This window comes from Propithecus coquereli, unplaced genomic scaffold (assembly GCF_000956105.1).
Source record: "Propithecus coquereli isolate 6110/MARCELLA unplaced genomic scaffold, Pcoq_1.0 Scaffold1, whole genome shotgun sequence".
Classification (NCBI taxonomy): domain Eukaryota; kingdom Metazoa; phylum Chordata; class Mammalia; order Primates; family Indriidae; genus Propithecus; species Propithecus coquereli.
The window spans coordinates 1,774,283-1,789,723 of record NW_012133857.1 but is presented as its reverse complement, the minus strand read 5'-3'; the positions used below and the strand labels follow the sequence as shown (position 1 = coordinate 1,789,723).

Here is a 15,441-nt window from a genome sequence, read left to right as displayed (position 1 = left end):
TGAAATTCAACATAATAGTGGCACCTCGCAGCCAGCACTCTCATTCTGTAGTCACGCAAATCTCACCTGGAATTGCCAGGTTTGGGTCTGTCCGAAGCCAGGAAAGGTTGTTGTGGTTGGTCTTGGATACGTGCTAATGTGCTACCTGAGAAGTACTCCGGAGCTGGCCATTAATGAACAAGGCAAATGCCTCAAGAATCTACTACATATTTCTATCCACCCAAATGCTCTGTAAAGCACTGCTTGGACCATGGCATAAAAAACACGAAGAATCACAGGAAAATTATTTGATTTCCCTACCAGTTAAATTTACCATCATATACACGTTATAGAGCTAAAAATCAGATTGTTTTCCTCTTCTCACCCACGCCTGTTTAGTACCAGACGCAAGTACATTTCCTGTTCCTTCCAAGGGCATAACAATTTGGTGCTTAATCTAAAATCTTGTGCAATTTTGCCTGACTTAAAGTTGGTGGCCAGCCTCTATGGAAATTCCCCTTCAGATGGATGCTTGACAGAGAGCCAGGCTTGCAGAAGAATTACACAGGAAGGAACATGTTTGTTCTAAAAAGGCAATCCTTCCTACTCAGAAAAGATTTTTTTTTCTGCCAGGAAAGTTGACAACAACAGACTGCAGAACTTCATCTTAATTCACGGATTGAAAAGACAGAGTCATGGAAAGAAGGCAGAAGAGACATTGTGGGATTCCTGTGTCTGTTAAATTTTTCTTGGGAGCACTAAAAAAAAAAAAAAAATCCCGCCTCTTCCCAAGAACTCTTGATAATGAAAATATCACCATAGTGCTCGAAATGGAACAGCAATTGATGGAAGTGGCATTTTGGGGGAGTAAGATGACTCAGAAGCCAACTACGGGATGTTAAGCAATGTCTTCCTGGATCCCGCAGCTTAGTCCTCTAATCGAAGGCAGTGTGCCCGGTGGTATTTTTTTCATCCACACAAGGAATTCCATGTGTAGAAAACCTGTCAATTATTTCCATTAGCTCTTACTTGGTAACACTGTGGTCTACCAGAACATTCTAACCTTCTCAGGTGGGGCATGTATTACATAATTCTATAAAACTTTTTGACCAGAATTATGACAATGAGCAGGAGATCCCCTCTCTCTTTCATTTCCTAGCTGAAGGCCAGTTAAATGGCCAGGAGGCAGGGAGGAAAAGGTTAAAGCCAACTCCAAATATTTGATCTGCCAGAAAAACTGACCCTAAGTAGTGAACAAGCCGGCATGATTCCCTTCAGTTTCTGTTATCAAAATCAGTTTTTGGACAACTTCTCTGTGTGAATAGTGTAGTCAAGATCCACATGTGACACTCCTTCCCGGCACTGAGCATGGAATGCCCAACCCCTCGTGCAGCACCAATATTCCTGAATGGTCCCATTCAGGGGTTCACATTCATCCCGAACTTGCTGATGTTCTTGTCTCTTGCCCACCAGAAACAGAAGCAGGACTGAGATTTTATGGAAGGGTTGGGAAGGATTTATTTTCTATATGAACCCTTCCCAACCCTTATTAAGAGTGAGCTTTGGTCTGATCCTCCCCTGACATTTCAACATGTGGTGTCTCCATTGCTTTCGGAGAATAAGTGAACGATCTTTTCTAAGTACATAATCTTTATGAATTTATCCGTTTGCAAATTTCTCACAGCAACATGGACTCTTCCAAAAGAGGGTAAGTCTCCCTTGAGAGAAGCCCAAATACATGGAAAGGGGGGAGCAGAAAGGCAGCATTGTTGCACAGCTCATTGGCAAAAGTGGTTCCTAGGCTGCTCTCTCCCCTTCTATTCCCCCAGGATCTGAGTGTGGGTGTCAAGCAAAAGATGAGCCCTCTCCACTCCCCCAGGAACAACAATAAAAGGCAATAAAATTCCAAGGTCACATTTTCCCTCCAGCCTCTCCCACACCCCCACATCTGAGCCTAGTGGTTCACTGCACCCTCCCCTGTCTCTGAGGCCTGCACGCCAACTGCACTTGATGGATGAGACAGGAGTAGGTAGAGGGCGAAAGAGAAATTTCTAGGTCTTGGCAGTTCGACGTGACCTCTTCAATTTGTTCAACTTGTTTTTAAAACACCCCGTGTTTATCCATGGAGCAATGTGATTGGGAAGGCAGGCGAGGTTTTAGGGAAAGGTCTAAGAAAGATAAAAATAGTCCTGGCTTCAGAGTGGAAATCCAAGCTCTATCAGGGGTCCTTCCAGATTGTTTTTCCTTTGGCCAATCATAACGAGAAACTTTCACATACTGATGGCATCCTGAAGAACAATGCTATTATAATAAGAAAAACCACAGACATTCTCCATGGGGGCCTGGAAGCCAAGGCAGGCATAGTCTTGGGTCTACTACAAACCCAACATCTTGGCTCAGAGACCGTCTTTACCCTCAAATCCCAGCTCCAAGTCTCCAAGTCGCCCAGCTTCCCTCGCCCTCTGGGGAGGGCTGTCCCGGGGAGGCTGACTCACCGCCACCTCTTCTGGGTTCCCGTTGGCTATTTCCACCACCCTAAGGGCAGGATCCACCTTCACCTTGGCTCGGGCCATGAACTGGATAACAGACGAACTGTCCTGTGGAGGAAATAACACAACCTGCTGTAAGATTTTTCAATGATAATGGTTGGATCTTGAGAGGGACTGGGCAGAACTGAAATTCCAAGATTCCACGTAGCCCAGACAAAAATTTTATCACTGAACTAGATACCTCTGCAGCCCAGGCACCCACATAAACATAGACTTCCAGGGTCTCTTTCGAGAATTCTTTCAGATCATAGTGGATGCTGAGAAACTATGGAATTTGCCAGTAATCAACACATGCAAGCTTTTGTGCTGTGGTTTGCAAGTGGTAAGAGCCAGATATTTGGATATTGATACTGACATGTTCACAAAGAGTTGAGGATAAATAAAGCTGTTTAATTGTATACAAGAAACCCAGGCCTGGCATTCTACAGAAGGCATCTGATCTGCATTTTACAGGCATCTTTCTGCCCTGACCACAACCCTCAAACCCTTCATGTGAGTTATTTTAACTCCTTCTTTGCTCTTAAATGAAGTTGTTTTGGGGTCAATGCCAGCTAACACTGAAAGAGGGTACCTGATGGAGAGATGAGGAAGGGGGAATATCTGGTTTATAAATTAAGCCTGAGGAGAAAGGGGACTGGGCGGGGGCACATCCAAGACTCAGGAATTGCCCACCACACAGAGGCAGTCAGAAGCCTTACAGTGGGCTCTGATTCAAAGCCACCAATCCAAATAATGAGAAAATGGCTCCAAAGCAGGGATGGCGAAGCAATTTGGAAGAAGACAAGGACTGGGAAAACTGTGGTCTAGGCAAGAGCCAGAGATACAGGTGGTGCTGCACTGACCACAGTGCAGAGCGAAGGGGCAGCCTGGCTTCCGCTGCGGGAAAAGAAGGCAGAGAACTGGCACATTTGGCACTCCGCCCATGGGGATGGCCGGGCACTGCCAGCCTAGTGTCTTGTGGTACACCCACCCACATCTGCTCAGCTTGCCTGCCATACAAGGAGGCTCACACTCGGAGGCCAGCTTTGACACACTTCTGGCTAAACCTACAAAAAAACAGGAAAGTGGAAGACTATAGAAAATAGTTCCATTGGGGCCCTTTGCTCATCGGTGCAAAGAAACCACAAGACCTTCCTGGGCTGGCACACGAGGATGTCCGTTTGTGTACTTTACCTGGGAGTCAAGCACAAATTATTGTTCTTTTTTTAAACAACCATAAAACATACTTTAAATGCTTCTGGGAAGCTTGTCATTCAAAGGAATTGCTCCAAATTAGCTCACCTTAAGCAGTAAATAATTTTGTATGCAAATAATCTTTTACCAATTTAACGGTTTTATAAATTTGTGGTTTTATGTATCAGGGAATACTGTTATTTTCAATCTTGAATAATAATAATCTTGGATATCAGTAATGATAATAGTAACAATAATGGTGATGATAATTGTCAAAGTTAAAGGCCGAGCAAACCAGGAGCCTGGTACGGCCCCGTGTGGTTACAGAGTCAGTGAAGAAAGCCTTATAGACTAGAAGAAGAACATTTTCAAAGAAATCTGAATCCTCTGATGATTTTAAAAATCAGATCCTACATTTCAAATGAAAACTTGTTAAGGTCAAAATAATAAAACCTCAAATTCCCTTGTCTGGGGCCAGATCTTGAGGTCAAAAGGAAAATAAACACAACAGCAGGCCCAGACAAGCCACAGGGCTGGCGCTGCTCCACATCCTTAGGGAGGCCTGGAGCCACGCGGGCTTGACTCCCTGAGGGAGGCTGTAGCTGGCTTCGGGGGACCAACGCTCTGTTTTTCAAGCTCCAGGAGCAGCTAGGGCCCCATCTGGCTTCCAGGCTAGCTTTGCTCTACACTTTCCTCTGCACCTGGAGTTTCTGCTCGCTTCTGCTGAAAGCGCTCTCAGAAAATGACCCTCCAGGGCCTCATAGGACACCCAACAGCTTTCCGCTCTCTTGCCTGGGGCTCTACTGGTATGGCTGGCCCATGGGGACGGCAGTCACTGGGATATATTCCTTGGCAAAAGGTTTCCAGAAGAGAAATATGGAAGAACCAGGCTGCAGAGCTGCACGCAATTAAATTAAGTGCAAATGACTGAAGTGCAAGCAGCAGCTCTCTGCACTGAGGGCAAAGGAGACATCAGAGTGGCTTTGGGCCATCAGTGCCAACATCAGAGCTCTGTCAATAGTGGCAAATGTGGCATAGGCAACTAAACCATCTACAGTGCCACTTGTCAAGAAGATGGACAGGACAGGTAAGTATGCACAATCATAGTCCTTTTCAACCTTCATGCCAGGAAGGTATATCCTGTGACATGGGGCTTCCAGGCTCCCTTCTGGAATCAGAGGATAGCCAGTGGTGCTTAATTCATGCCTGGTTCTCCTCTAACACTGTCCTTTGCAACGAGAGAGCTACAACGGGAAGCGCTGCTGTGTGAGCCCAACTGGCCCCAAACCAGTTTCCTTCCAGAGCAAGCCAGGGAAACCAGGACTGTGCACAGCTCTCCTCGGGTGTGTGGGGGCTGTAACAGCTACAGATGGACAATGGAAAACATTCCCCATGCCTGCATCTTCTCAGGTCAGCATGTTACTGCTGTGCCTATTTAAAAATAACCATGGAGTGACTTTTCTAAGGATATTTATTCACACATTGATGGGTTTATATAGATTAACACATTCAGTCTTTCCAAAGAAAAATAAATAGAATCCCTGTGGCTAACATGCATATTTTGTTTTATCTTCACATGCAATTATTTTTATAGCAACTTGTTGGAAGTGGCCTCTCATATTCAGTAGCTCTTATCTTAAAATAAATCATAGTAAATTTGTATGATTCTTCAAGGGCCGCCAGTTCACCGATTGAGGTGTTTTTTATGAACCACTTTTGATAAGCTCATAATAACAAAGTGACCTGAGGTTAAAAAGTTGGGCTTTTCTGAAACAAGGTGTCATCCAAACTAGGAATCATGGGTCAAATCCAGCCCTCTATCTGGTTTTATAAATAAAGTTTTATTGGAACATAGCCATGCCCATTCATTTGAGCATTGACTATGGCTGCTTCCACAATACAACGGCAGAGTTGAGTAGTTGCAAGGCCTGTAAACCCTAAAATATTTACTACTGCTCCTTTAGAGAAAAGGTTTGCCAACCCTTGATCTAAAGCGTGGTCCTCAGACCGGCAGTATTGGCATCACCTGGGAGCTTGTCAGAACTGCAGAATCTCAGACTATACCTCTGAGGAACCTCTGTGTTTTTTTTTGTTGTTTTTTTTTTGTTTTTTAACAACTCTAGAGGATTCTGATGCAAGCTAAAGTATGAGAAACCTAAATGTGCAAAGAAAACACCTGAGGAACTTGTTAAACTGAAGATCGCAACTCAGTAAGTCTGGGGTGGAGCCCAAGATTCTGCACTTCTAACAAACTCCCCTGATGCTGCTGCTGGTTCTTCTCGGACCACACTTTGAATAGCAAGGGTCTGGTATTTTCCTTGGCATCATCTAGCAGCAGAATTACCAATGGCACCTGCCAGAAAAGTTTTAAAGGGGGCAGCCAGAGTGTCATGAGGAAACCAATTCAAATGCTTTTAAGTGCACGCTGAGGATACAGTTCCTTAGGACTTACCTTCTTCAGTATTTCTGTGTTCAGCAGCATGTAAATGTCTATAGTACGACTTTCTTCTTTAGCAAGAGCACTAAGGTTACAGTGCATTGTTAGGCAAGAAATTCCTGGTTTTTCACAGTCCTTAGAAGAAAAAACAGAGAATTGTCAAACGGCATTAAGAAGAAAGACAAATCCACAGCAATTTATAGAGCAGCGGGGCTCCATGAGCTTCTATCTATTCTGGTGACTAAGGCAATTCCAGGCAGAGGAAAGCCACAGGAAGATGCAATCACTCTTTCTCACCACCAGAGGGCATGGGAGGGATTTCCCACCTGGCGGGCACCAGAGCCTGCCTTCAAGTCAAGCCACCTGGGAGAAAGTAGCTCACTGTTTTTTCCCACCAAAAAATTGGATTTCACAAGGAGAAATAATTGCTTTTATAAAGAAACACATTTACATTCCGTATTCCGAAAGCATGCTTACGAGTTTAAACATCAGATGTATCTCCTACATCGTGTCATTTCTGCCCGAGCAGTGGCAAATACACTCTCATGCCCATTTTTAGGCAGGGTAAGTCACAGCAGTAAGAACTCACATGACTCTTGCTCAAGAAAACACGTAAGTTACAATAGGAATGTAAATTCCAAATTTAAGTTACAAAACAGGGATTTTTTTTCTTTTGTAATGTGGGATCCAAAATGTATACACATATCTTTGTGATGTTTCACGTGTAGGGTAAAATTTTCAGCCAGACACAGAGTCATAATTATCAAACAATAGATATCACCATATCTAACAATTCTAAGGGCTTTTAAAAATAGATACATTATCCTTACTATGTATGTGAAAAAAATGCCACTGTTTCAAGTGGCAAGCAGTCACACTTCTCTACGGGAGAAGAGAGTGAGGAAGGAAACGACACACACGAGATGTACCTGGGCCGAAATGAGGAGCTAAAGAAATGTAACCACAGATATAGAGAAGGGAGGCTTTGGAAAAGTGTTAGGATTCCATCTTCAATACCTTCACTTTTTAAAAAGTACAGTAAATAGAATAAATCTGAAGTGTACATCTTTATAAATTTTTATACATGTTTATACGGAGAGAACCACCACCCTAAGATGTAGAATATTTCCAGCACCTAGGCAGGTTCCCTCAGGCCCCATCCTGTCAGTATTCCTCCAAAAGTAACCACTATGCTGACCTCCATCACCACTGATTAGTTTCGCTATGTCTAAGCTTCTTATAAGTGAAATATTATAACATGTGACCTTTCTTTCTCTAGTTCCTTTCACTTACTATTACATCTGTGAGATTCATTCATGTTGTTGCGTTAGCAGCAGTTTGTTACTTTTCGTTGCTATGTAATATTCCAGTGTATGTATATACCACAATTGTTTACTCATTCTCCTGTTCGTGGGTATTTGGATTGTCCCCAGATATTTTTTTTGATTTATTTTATTTTATTTCAGCATATTATGGGGGTACAGATGTTTAGGTTACATATGTTGCCCTTGCCCCCCCGCCAAGTCCGAGTTTCAAATATGTCCATCCTTCGGGTGGTGCGCATTGCACTCTTTGTGTATGAAAATACCCGTCCCCTCCTCTCCCCTCCCCCCTCCCCCCTGCCCAACATCCAATAGATGTTATTCTTATATGTGCACTTATGTGTTGATTAGTTAATACCAATTTGATGGTGAGTACAAGTGGATCCCGTTCTTCTGCTCTTGTGGTGCCTCACTTTGGATAATGAGTTCCCAGATTTTGCTGTGAACAATCTTGCCCATGACTTTTGGGAGACACAAGCACTCATTTTTCTTGGGGACATACCCAGGAGTGGAATGGCTGGGTCACACGATACATGTATGTTTTGTTTTAGTAGATACTGCCAAACAGTTTTCCAAAGTGCTTATACAAGAGTCATCACTCTTATTTAGACTCATACTAGTTGGAGAAACATTTCATTTTTCTCTTGGTGGGTTGCAAAGACTCTCCTTTGGCCAGGCAATAGAATTTGGAATGTAAATTTAGCACTTTGAGGCTGGGTGCAGTGGCTGATGCCTATAATACTGCCACTCTGGGAGGCCAAGGCAGGAGGATTGCTTTAGGTCAGGAGTTTGAGACCAGCATGAACAAGAGCAAGACCCCATCTCTAACAAAAATTAAAAAATTAGCCAGGCACAGTTGTACACACCTATAGTCCCAGTTACTCAGGAGACTGAGGCAGGAGGATTGCTTGAGCCCAGGAGTTTGAGATTGCAGTGAGCTATGATGAGGCCACTGCACTCTACCCAGGGTGACAGAGTGAGACTCTGTCTAAAAAAAAAAAAAAAAATTGCACTTTGACTGAAACCTCAGACTGAAAACTATGAGTTGACCACAGTCTTTGTGCCTTTGTAATAAGTACATTGATTAAAACCAGATTTGGGAAATATTAAATATCAAATAGAAAACTGGCTTCTAATCTCAGACTTGTCTTCCTAGTGAGGACCACCCGTGTTACCCCGGCCACTAAGCAAATCCTTACCAAGACTTTTCTTCCAGACTTTGTGAAGAAAGCAAATATTGTGTGGAAGATATTTTCTTGTTCTTGAGGGATGATGCAGGGGGTTGGGTTTTTCTGGAAAGAGCAGTTTCCCTTCTCTTGGCCCACCTGAAAATGAAGAGAAGCCTGTCAGAGTGGTCAGTCCCAAGGGTGGATCATGATCCCAGGGTCCCTTACTGTCAAGACAGTAGCAGTAGAGCCCGAATTCACATTTTCCCCTTGTCCATTCTCCAGTGGACTACAATGGCTGAAAGGCTGAAAGGCAGAAGTTATAGCATCAACAGGGCTAAACAATAGAAAATGTGGATCTTAAGCCCCTAAATAATTAAGATGAGATGGCACACAGCATAGAAATGAGATGCAACTAGGAAATAGTAAGGCTTAAGGAACAAAATAAACCTTACACTCCATGGTTTCCAAAGCACGTTTACAAACATGCTTGTGGTAATTCTTGTCTGGATGAGGAAAACGAGACTCCAGTCACTTGCCAACAATCACAGAGTCAAGAACCGAGGTCCTGAACTCAGGTCTTCTGAGACTAAGCCTTATGGGTGATCTACTGCCAGAGGTTTTCAAACTGTTCCGTGGAGCCCCCCAGGGTGCAGTGAAACCCCTTAGCAGTCCTCCCAGAGAGAGAGAACTGGCAGCAAGCAGGACGGCCCTGGGTCCAAGCAGAGCTTCAACCACATACGATGGCATATAAAACCAGGGTTCTGCTACCAAAGAAATAGCTGAACAACCACGGCACTGAGCCAGACAGGAACTTCTATGCCCAATGAGCTCTTGGTGAGTTATCTGATTTTGCTTCTGACAGTAATGGCAACGGTGTTGAGCAACATCAACATTAACAAAAAAACAAAACAGTGTGTAACCTTTCAAGTTGATTTTCTTAAGAACAGCATTCTTTTTGATGCCTAAACTAAGTAACTGTTGAAAAAACTAAATCTTTCTCTTTCATCATATCATACTGGTTGTAGCTGAAGACTGGACAGAATGTGAGGTAAGACCAGAAAATTAATAATTTGTAATTCATAATTTAGTGTGTTTACAATCCCATTGCTAACCAGAATCATCTGTTTCTTTAATGCCCTTGAGTAAAATATGGTGTGTTTGAATTTATTCAAGAATGTTTCAACTTTTCATTTGTGGTAAAGAGCAAGGTTTAAAGTATTTACATGAAACTTCTAACTTAAGCTAATACTACTAATCTTTTAATAAAGAACTATGAAACCAGACCGCCGAAATGTGCTCAGTTAATCTCTATTTTGTCTTTGATCTGAACACATTCCAGTATTTACTATATATGTCTGAAAATAAGGAGATGAAGGTTTGTTTCCTCAAATTAACTAGCAGAAAAGAGAATATTGCCTTTAAAAGTTTCTCACAGTTTGGGACTTATTGTCCTTTAAACATCTCTCATAATTTGGGACTTTCTCAGTTACTTTATTTGAACTACAAAATTTGGGGAAAACAATCTAGCCTGAAATGGTCTCAATCAACACTGGTTTTGGATGATTTTAAAGGTCCCTAAAGGGAAGTTATGGAAATGAGGCAATGAGCTTTAATATATATTTGGTGATTATTCCCTGGGTGCAATTGTTGAAAGTTGTGATAAATATTTGAAAGCTCATTTTGGAAAGGAATATGTAAGTTGAGTATGTGGTGAGGAGGATGAATATTCAATTGTAAGAAAAATGAGAAAAACAACTGCTATAATGTTATGCAAATGGGTATTTGTGTATTGCAATAACATTTCAGCATCAAATAGCATCAAACATGGATTCACAGAGTTCTGCATCTCATATAAACCAGACAAACTGAAGATGATATATTCTGGAAAATTACTGACTAAAAAAGTGGCTTAGAAATGATATACATTGATCTCAAAAGATGCACATTTGAATAAAGTTATTTCATGAAATGTGAGAATGAAAAGAGAGTAATATGATAAATATATTCTTATACGATTTTAAGTATGCAACTACATGATTAAATTTTGTAAGTAGATAGTTGACTATTTAATTCATTTTCCTAACTTTCTTATTGAGGTACAATTCACATTCACTAAAATGCACAGATTTTAAGGATGTGTCTGATGAATTTTGATAAATGAAATCACCCAGTAACCACCACCCCCATGAAAGTACAGCACATGTCCATCACTCCAGAAAGTTCCCTCCAGAGCCTTTCCAGTCAAGTCCTACTCCCCACCTCAAACGCAACAGGTCTTGATCCCTAATGAGTTGGCAAAAAAAAGAAAAATTGTTAAATTTACCTCATTAGGAAAGTAGGAGAGGGGCTATTTGGGGCTCACTATGTTTAGGCATATACAGTATATTGCGGATGGAAGACATTTATGTTCACTGGGCATTTGAGAACATGAATGTGCACACTCATGCTCTACATTCCCATCATTTTTTCACTCTGAAGTGTGGGGGTCTCCACATCCCCCATTTGTCTTCTGGAGTGGACATCTGCTGACAGGCCACTGGAAAATGATCTTTTTCAGCCCGATGGCATGCACGTTCCTGCTAAGATTACTAGGCCTGGCCACCCAAACACATTTGGTCTGGGTTTAGAGAAACAGAACCTCTGAGTCTTGCAGGACACATCCACCCCTGATTAAAATCAAGGGTGGGGGGCAGAGTTCTTCTTTGCTCTGCAAATTGGGGCTTCAGGTTTCCAGGCAGGGAGAGGAAGCTCAGAAGCAGAGCCCCAACCCAGCCAGCTTCACAAGTGTGCTTCGGGTGTGAGGAGCTGGCGCCGTCATCTGGCCACAAGACGCCCGCAGAGAGGGGCAGGGGCTGGGAATGGCAGGGCCGGGGCCTCAGCGTCAGCGCGGAGGGCCAGAGTCGTGGCTCCGAACTCTTCCACTGGGAGCTTCTGGGGTGGCCGTGAACAGGGCAATGATGATGATGTGATGTGACACTTAATCTGCCTCCAGTGGAATCTGGAGAAGGGAAGTGGAGACTGAGTCGGTGGTGAATGAAAATCTTGGCCAGTTGTGCTCCTGACTGTGGTTACACGGGAATCACTTCAATCGGGGAAAGCAACGTTTTTCTGGGAGGTTCAGGGTGGTCCCCTTTCAAAGGGAGACTGAAGGTTGCTGGTGCTGCAGGAGTCAGATTCAGACCAGCCAATCCTGCTGTAGAGGCTCCCTTGGCTAAAACTCAGCAACTCGGTGCCTGGCCAGGGTCACTGAAGGTGGTGTATAGATATGAACATGACACCCACAATAATAACACTTGACGCTTGGACAGCCCTTGTTGTGGGCCAGGCTCTCGGCGCACTTCACGGATTATCATTCAGTCCTCACAACAAGCCCCTGAGACAGGTGTTATTACTATCCCCATTTTACAGATGGAGAAACTGAGAGGCAAGGGGAGATCAGATGACCACTAGAGGTCCCCCAGCTAGCAGACCGCAGAGCAGGGTTAGGGCACAGCCTCCAGCTCCACATTTGCTTACAACCACTTGCCCACACTGCCTCTTAGGCAGACGCTGAGGACAGGGCTGGGGTGGGAGTCACAGGGGAGAGGAGGCAGAGGGAAAGCATCCCTTCCTCTTCCTACCCTCATCAAAGGATAGGAAACACAAGTTTGGAAGCCTGCAAATCCCGGAGTCCTCCAGCAAAAAATGACTCCTACCCAGGGTATGGGAGGTAAAAGTGCCTGCTGGCTGGGAGGCCAGGCTGTTCTGTGCCGTCTCTTGGGCTGGAAGGAAACAGAGTGTTGTTTCTGGAAGGCAGCTCCGAGATCATGTGGTCCCGTGGCCTCAGCTGACAGATAAGGAACCGAGTTCAGAGACTTGTCCAGGATCATGTGGCAGGTCGTTGGCAGTGCTGGCACCTGTGCAGCAATGCTGTGCGCAGTGCTCTTGATGAACACTCAACGGTCCCCGGCTTCAGCCCTAGCTCTGCCTCTGAACAGTTGCGCCAGTTTGGGTCTCTGGGGCCTCAGTTTTCTCATCTACAAAATTAGGATGTTGGCCTACGTGGTCACTGAGGTTGTCCTCAGTTGCTAATTCCATACCTCATGGGCTACCGTGTGTTTTCATTAGAGCGTGGGTCTCCTAATCTCATTAGGCAGATAAGCCATTACTGACTACCCTCCCCTCACACCTTGGTTTTAAATGCCCTCTTTGCTCAGAGTCAAGGGGAAGCAATGCTTTCTCCATGTGTCGCAGACAACCCAAGCACTACCAGCCCATGTGCAACAGCGCTGTTTCCTTGGCTGGCCAAGGACTCTGGCCATTGCCCCCCGCTCGTCTTGGCCCACTCTCTCCTCACGTACTACCAGGCTGAGCCTAAATGCTTCTTGTGACACAGCCGCTCATCTCCCTGGACCTCTGGGAGCTGGACAAAGTCCATGGCTGTTGGGATTTGAACAAAAGGACTTTACCAGGCATACAAACGAGGACAAGAGGATGCGGGACACGGTGTCGAGGCTGAGCTTTGCCAAGGCAGCTATTGAGGGTTTCCTGTTGGCATCTGTCCTCCCCACTACCCCAACCCCAAAGAAAATATTGTGCAAGTTGAAACCAAGAGGTGGTGGCAATTTGGGAAACTGTCGGGAGCCCTGATTGTGGGGGCCCAAGGAGTGGGCATCGCTTGGTGGCAGAGCCTGGGTCAGCCTTGGTCAAGGGAGTCTTTGTGGTCAGAAGCCACCACAGTCCCAGGCCTGTCAGAGGATGAAATGTCCCCAGCTCACTCTAGGAGGTCTGGTAAGACCTCATTTCATGAAATACTGGGTTTGAGGCATGGATCAGGGCTGATTCCATGGTTACGATACTGAAAAAGAGAGTCTACCCTTTGCCGTAAATGTTATCGTCATCTGCCACCAGGTGTAATAAAGACATCTTTTTCTAAAGACTCTCCAGGCTGAGATGGTCTGATAAAGGGGTGGTGGAAACAGGGCATTTCCATGTTGCAGGCTTAGGGGAGGGAACTCCATCAGAGACGTCTAAGAGTTGTTTGCTGACCTAGAGCAAGAGCAAGGACACAGGTCTCCCCCAGGGCCACAGAACAGAGCAGCCCTAACACAGTCCCTTGTCCCTGGGCCTGAAAACAGGAGAGACAGAAAAGTCCTCTGATCTTTTTCCTAAGTCTCATGTCCCAAGCACATCACCCTGGGAACCAGTTCTTGTTGCTTGCGGTCCCATCTCTAGACTGAGTTCAGATATGAGTGGGAATATTAATTAGGTGCTTTTCTAAGAGCTACGGCATACACTGAATCCTTACACCTATGTGTGATGGGCTCTATTACCAGTAGGGTGACCATATGATTTATTGTCCAAACTGGGACATTTTTGAGAGTGAAGTTGGGGAGTCACCCAAACAGAGACATTTATCAGAGATGTGCCAGGTAAACGGTCACATCTGATCTCCTTAATTATCACTCCCATTTTACAGATGAGAAAACTGAGGCCCAGAGAACTTAAGTAACCTGTCATGTACCTACAAGCTCTGAATGTGTGAGAAGCACATCTCCAAAGTCCCCACCAGGTTGCTCCCTGTCCCATTCCATCTTCCTCGCACCCAGGCTACACAGCTGCTGTTCCACATACTGAGGCCCAAACACCCTGACCACCATCCATTGTTTATCTATTCACAGTCCCTCAGAGCACATCTCCTGTTGTGATTATAAATCTTGTCAACAAATTTCTCCCTCCACCAGGAAGTCAGCCCCCTCATGATCTGACTGAGAGGAGGTGACACTTCAGGTGGATCTCGAAGGATAAAGAAAACTTCTAGAGAGTTAATAGAGGAGGGGGAAGGGAATTCCAGGCAGAAGGGAACCACAAGTGCAAAAGCTTGGTGGTGCAAATAGTAGAGTTGATTCTACTAGAGAGACCAGGGGTTCTACGTGGGTCGAGCAGTGGATGAATGTTGGGTAGTAGTGGTCAGAAATGAGGCAGCAGAGTGGGCCTGGACACGGAGGAGGGCCTTGTAGGGGTGGGGATGGTTACCCCGAAGGTCGTGGGAGCCAGGGAAGGCTCTGAAGCAGGAGAATGTGTGATCTGGGCCATGTGGATTAACATGTGGTATTCTTAGCATAGTTTTAACAGGCTGAGGCATAGATGTCTCCTTTCTACCAGTATCAGCCCCATCTCTTGATCACACTCCAGCTGGCTGGGGTTCCAGGGATGGGGAGGGTCACCAAAGTGTCCTTGGCTTGATGCCCCTTGAAGCAGTGCACAGCCAGTAAAAGGGAGATGGAAGATTAATTAGCAGAGGAACAAATTCAATGACAGCCGTACTCCCCACGAGCCGTGCATGGAGTCATCACCAATGTGGTTTAGGGGTAGAAAAAACTAAAAGCTATGATCTAAAAGCTGTGTTTGTTGAATTGACTTGGATTAAAGAGGGCATTGGTTCATTTTTGAATAACACGTGTTTCATGTTAACTCACATTTCTGTGTTCATCGTTGACTTTGTGTTCTCTGTTACATCCCTGGGCCACTTTTCCATATCATGTTACACCAATCACAGCTGATGGCAACTGGGTAAACACGACCCGCCCTGACTGACCGCCTGCTTCTCTGAAGTCACACACTGGAGTTTGAAAACCCAGAGAAAGTTTTGCCTGCCTGCTTTGCTAATTCAATTACCTATCGCCTGCTCTGAGAACCAAGGCACGAGAAGACAGTAAGTCCCTATTCTGCCACAGGAGGCTGAACATTTACCATGATGGCCGTGGTGATACTAATTTTAGTGCTTGAAGGTTTTAAATAAAAATAGTACTTAGCAGTGACTGAGAAATGAT

The 15,441-nt window shown here is 44.7% G+C and overlaps 1 protein-coding gene across 2 annotated transcripts in view; it reads right to left on the bottom strand.

The window, feature by feature from the left end:
- Positions 1–15,441, bottom strand: part of ITGA9 (integrin, alpha 9) — a 333,283-nt gene that overhangs the window by 28,268 nt on the left and 289,574 nt on the right. For both annotated transcript variants that reach the window (XM_012665738.1, XM_012665747.1), the window contains exons 24-26: positions 8,660–8,785; positions 6,154–6,273; positions 2,475–2,576 (exon numbers count right to left, since the gene is read on the bottom strand). In XM_012665738.1, coding sequence (XP_012521192.1) covers positions 2,475–2,576; positions 6,154–6,273; positions 8,660–8,785 — 348 coding nt within the window. The remainder of the gene's footprint in view (positions 1–2,474; positions 2,577–6,153; positions 6,274–8,659; positions 8,786–15,441) is intronic.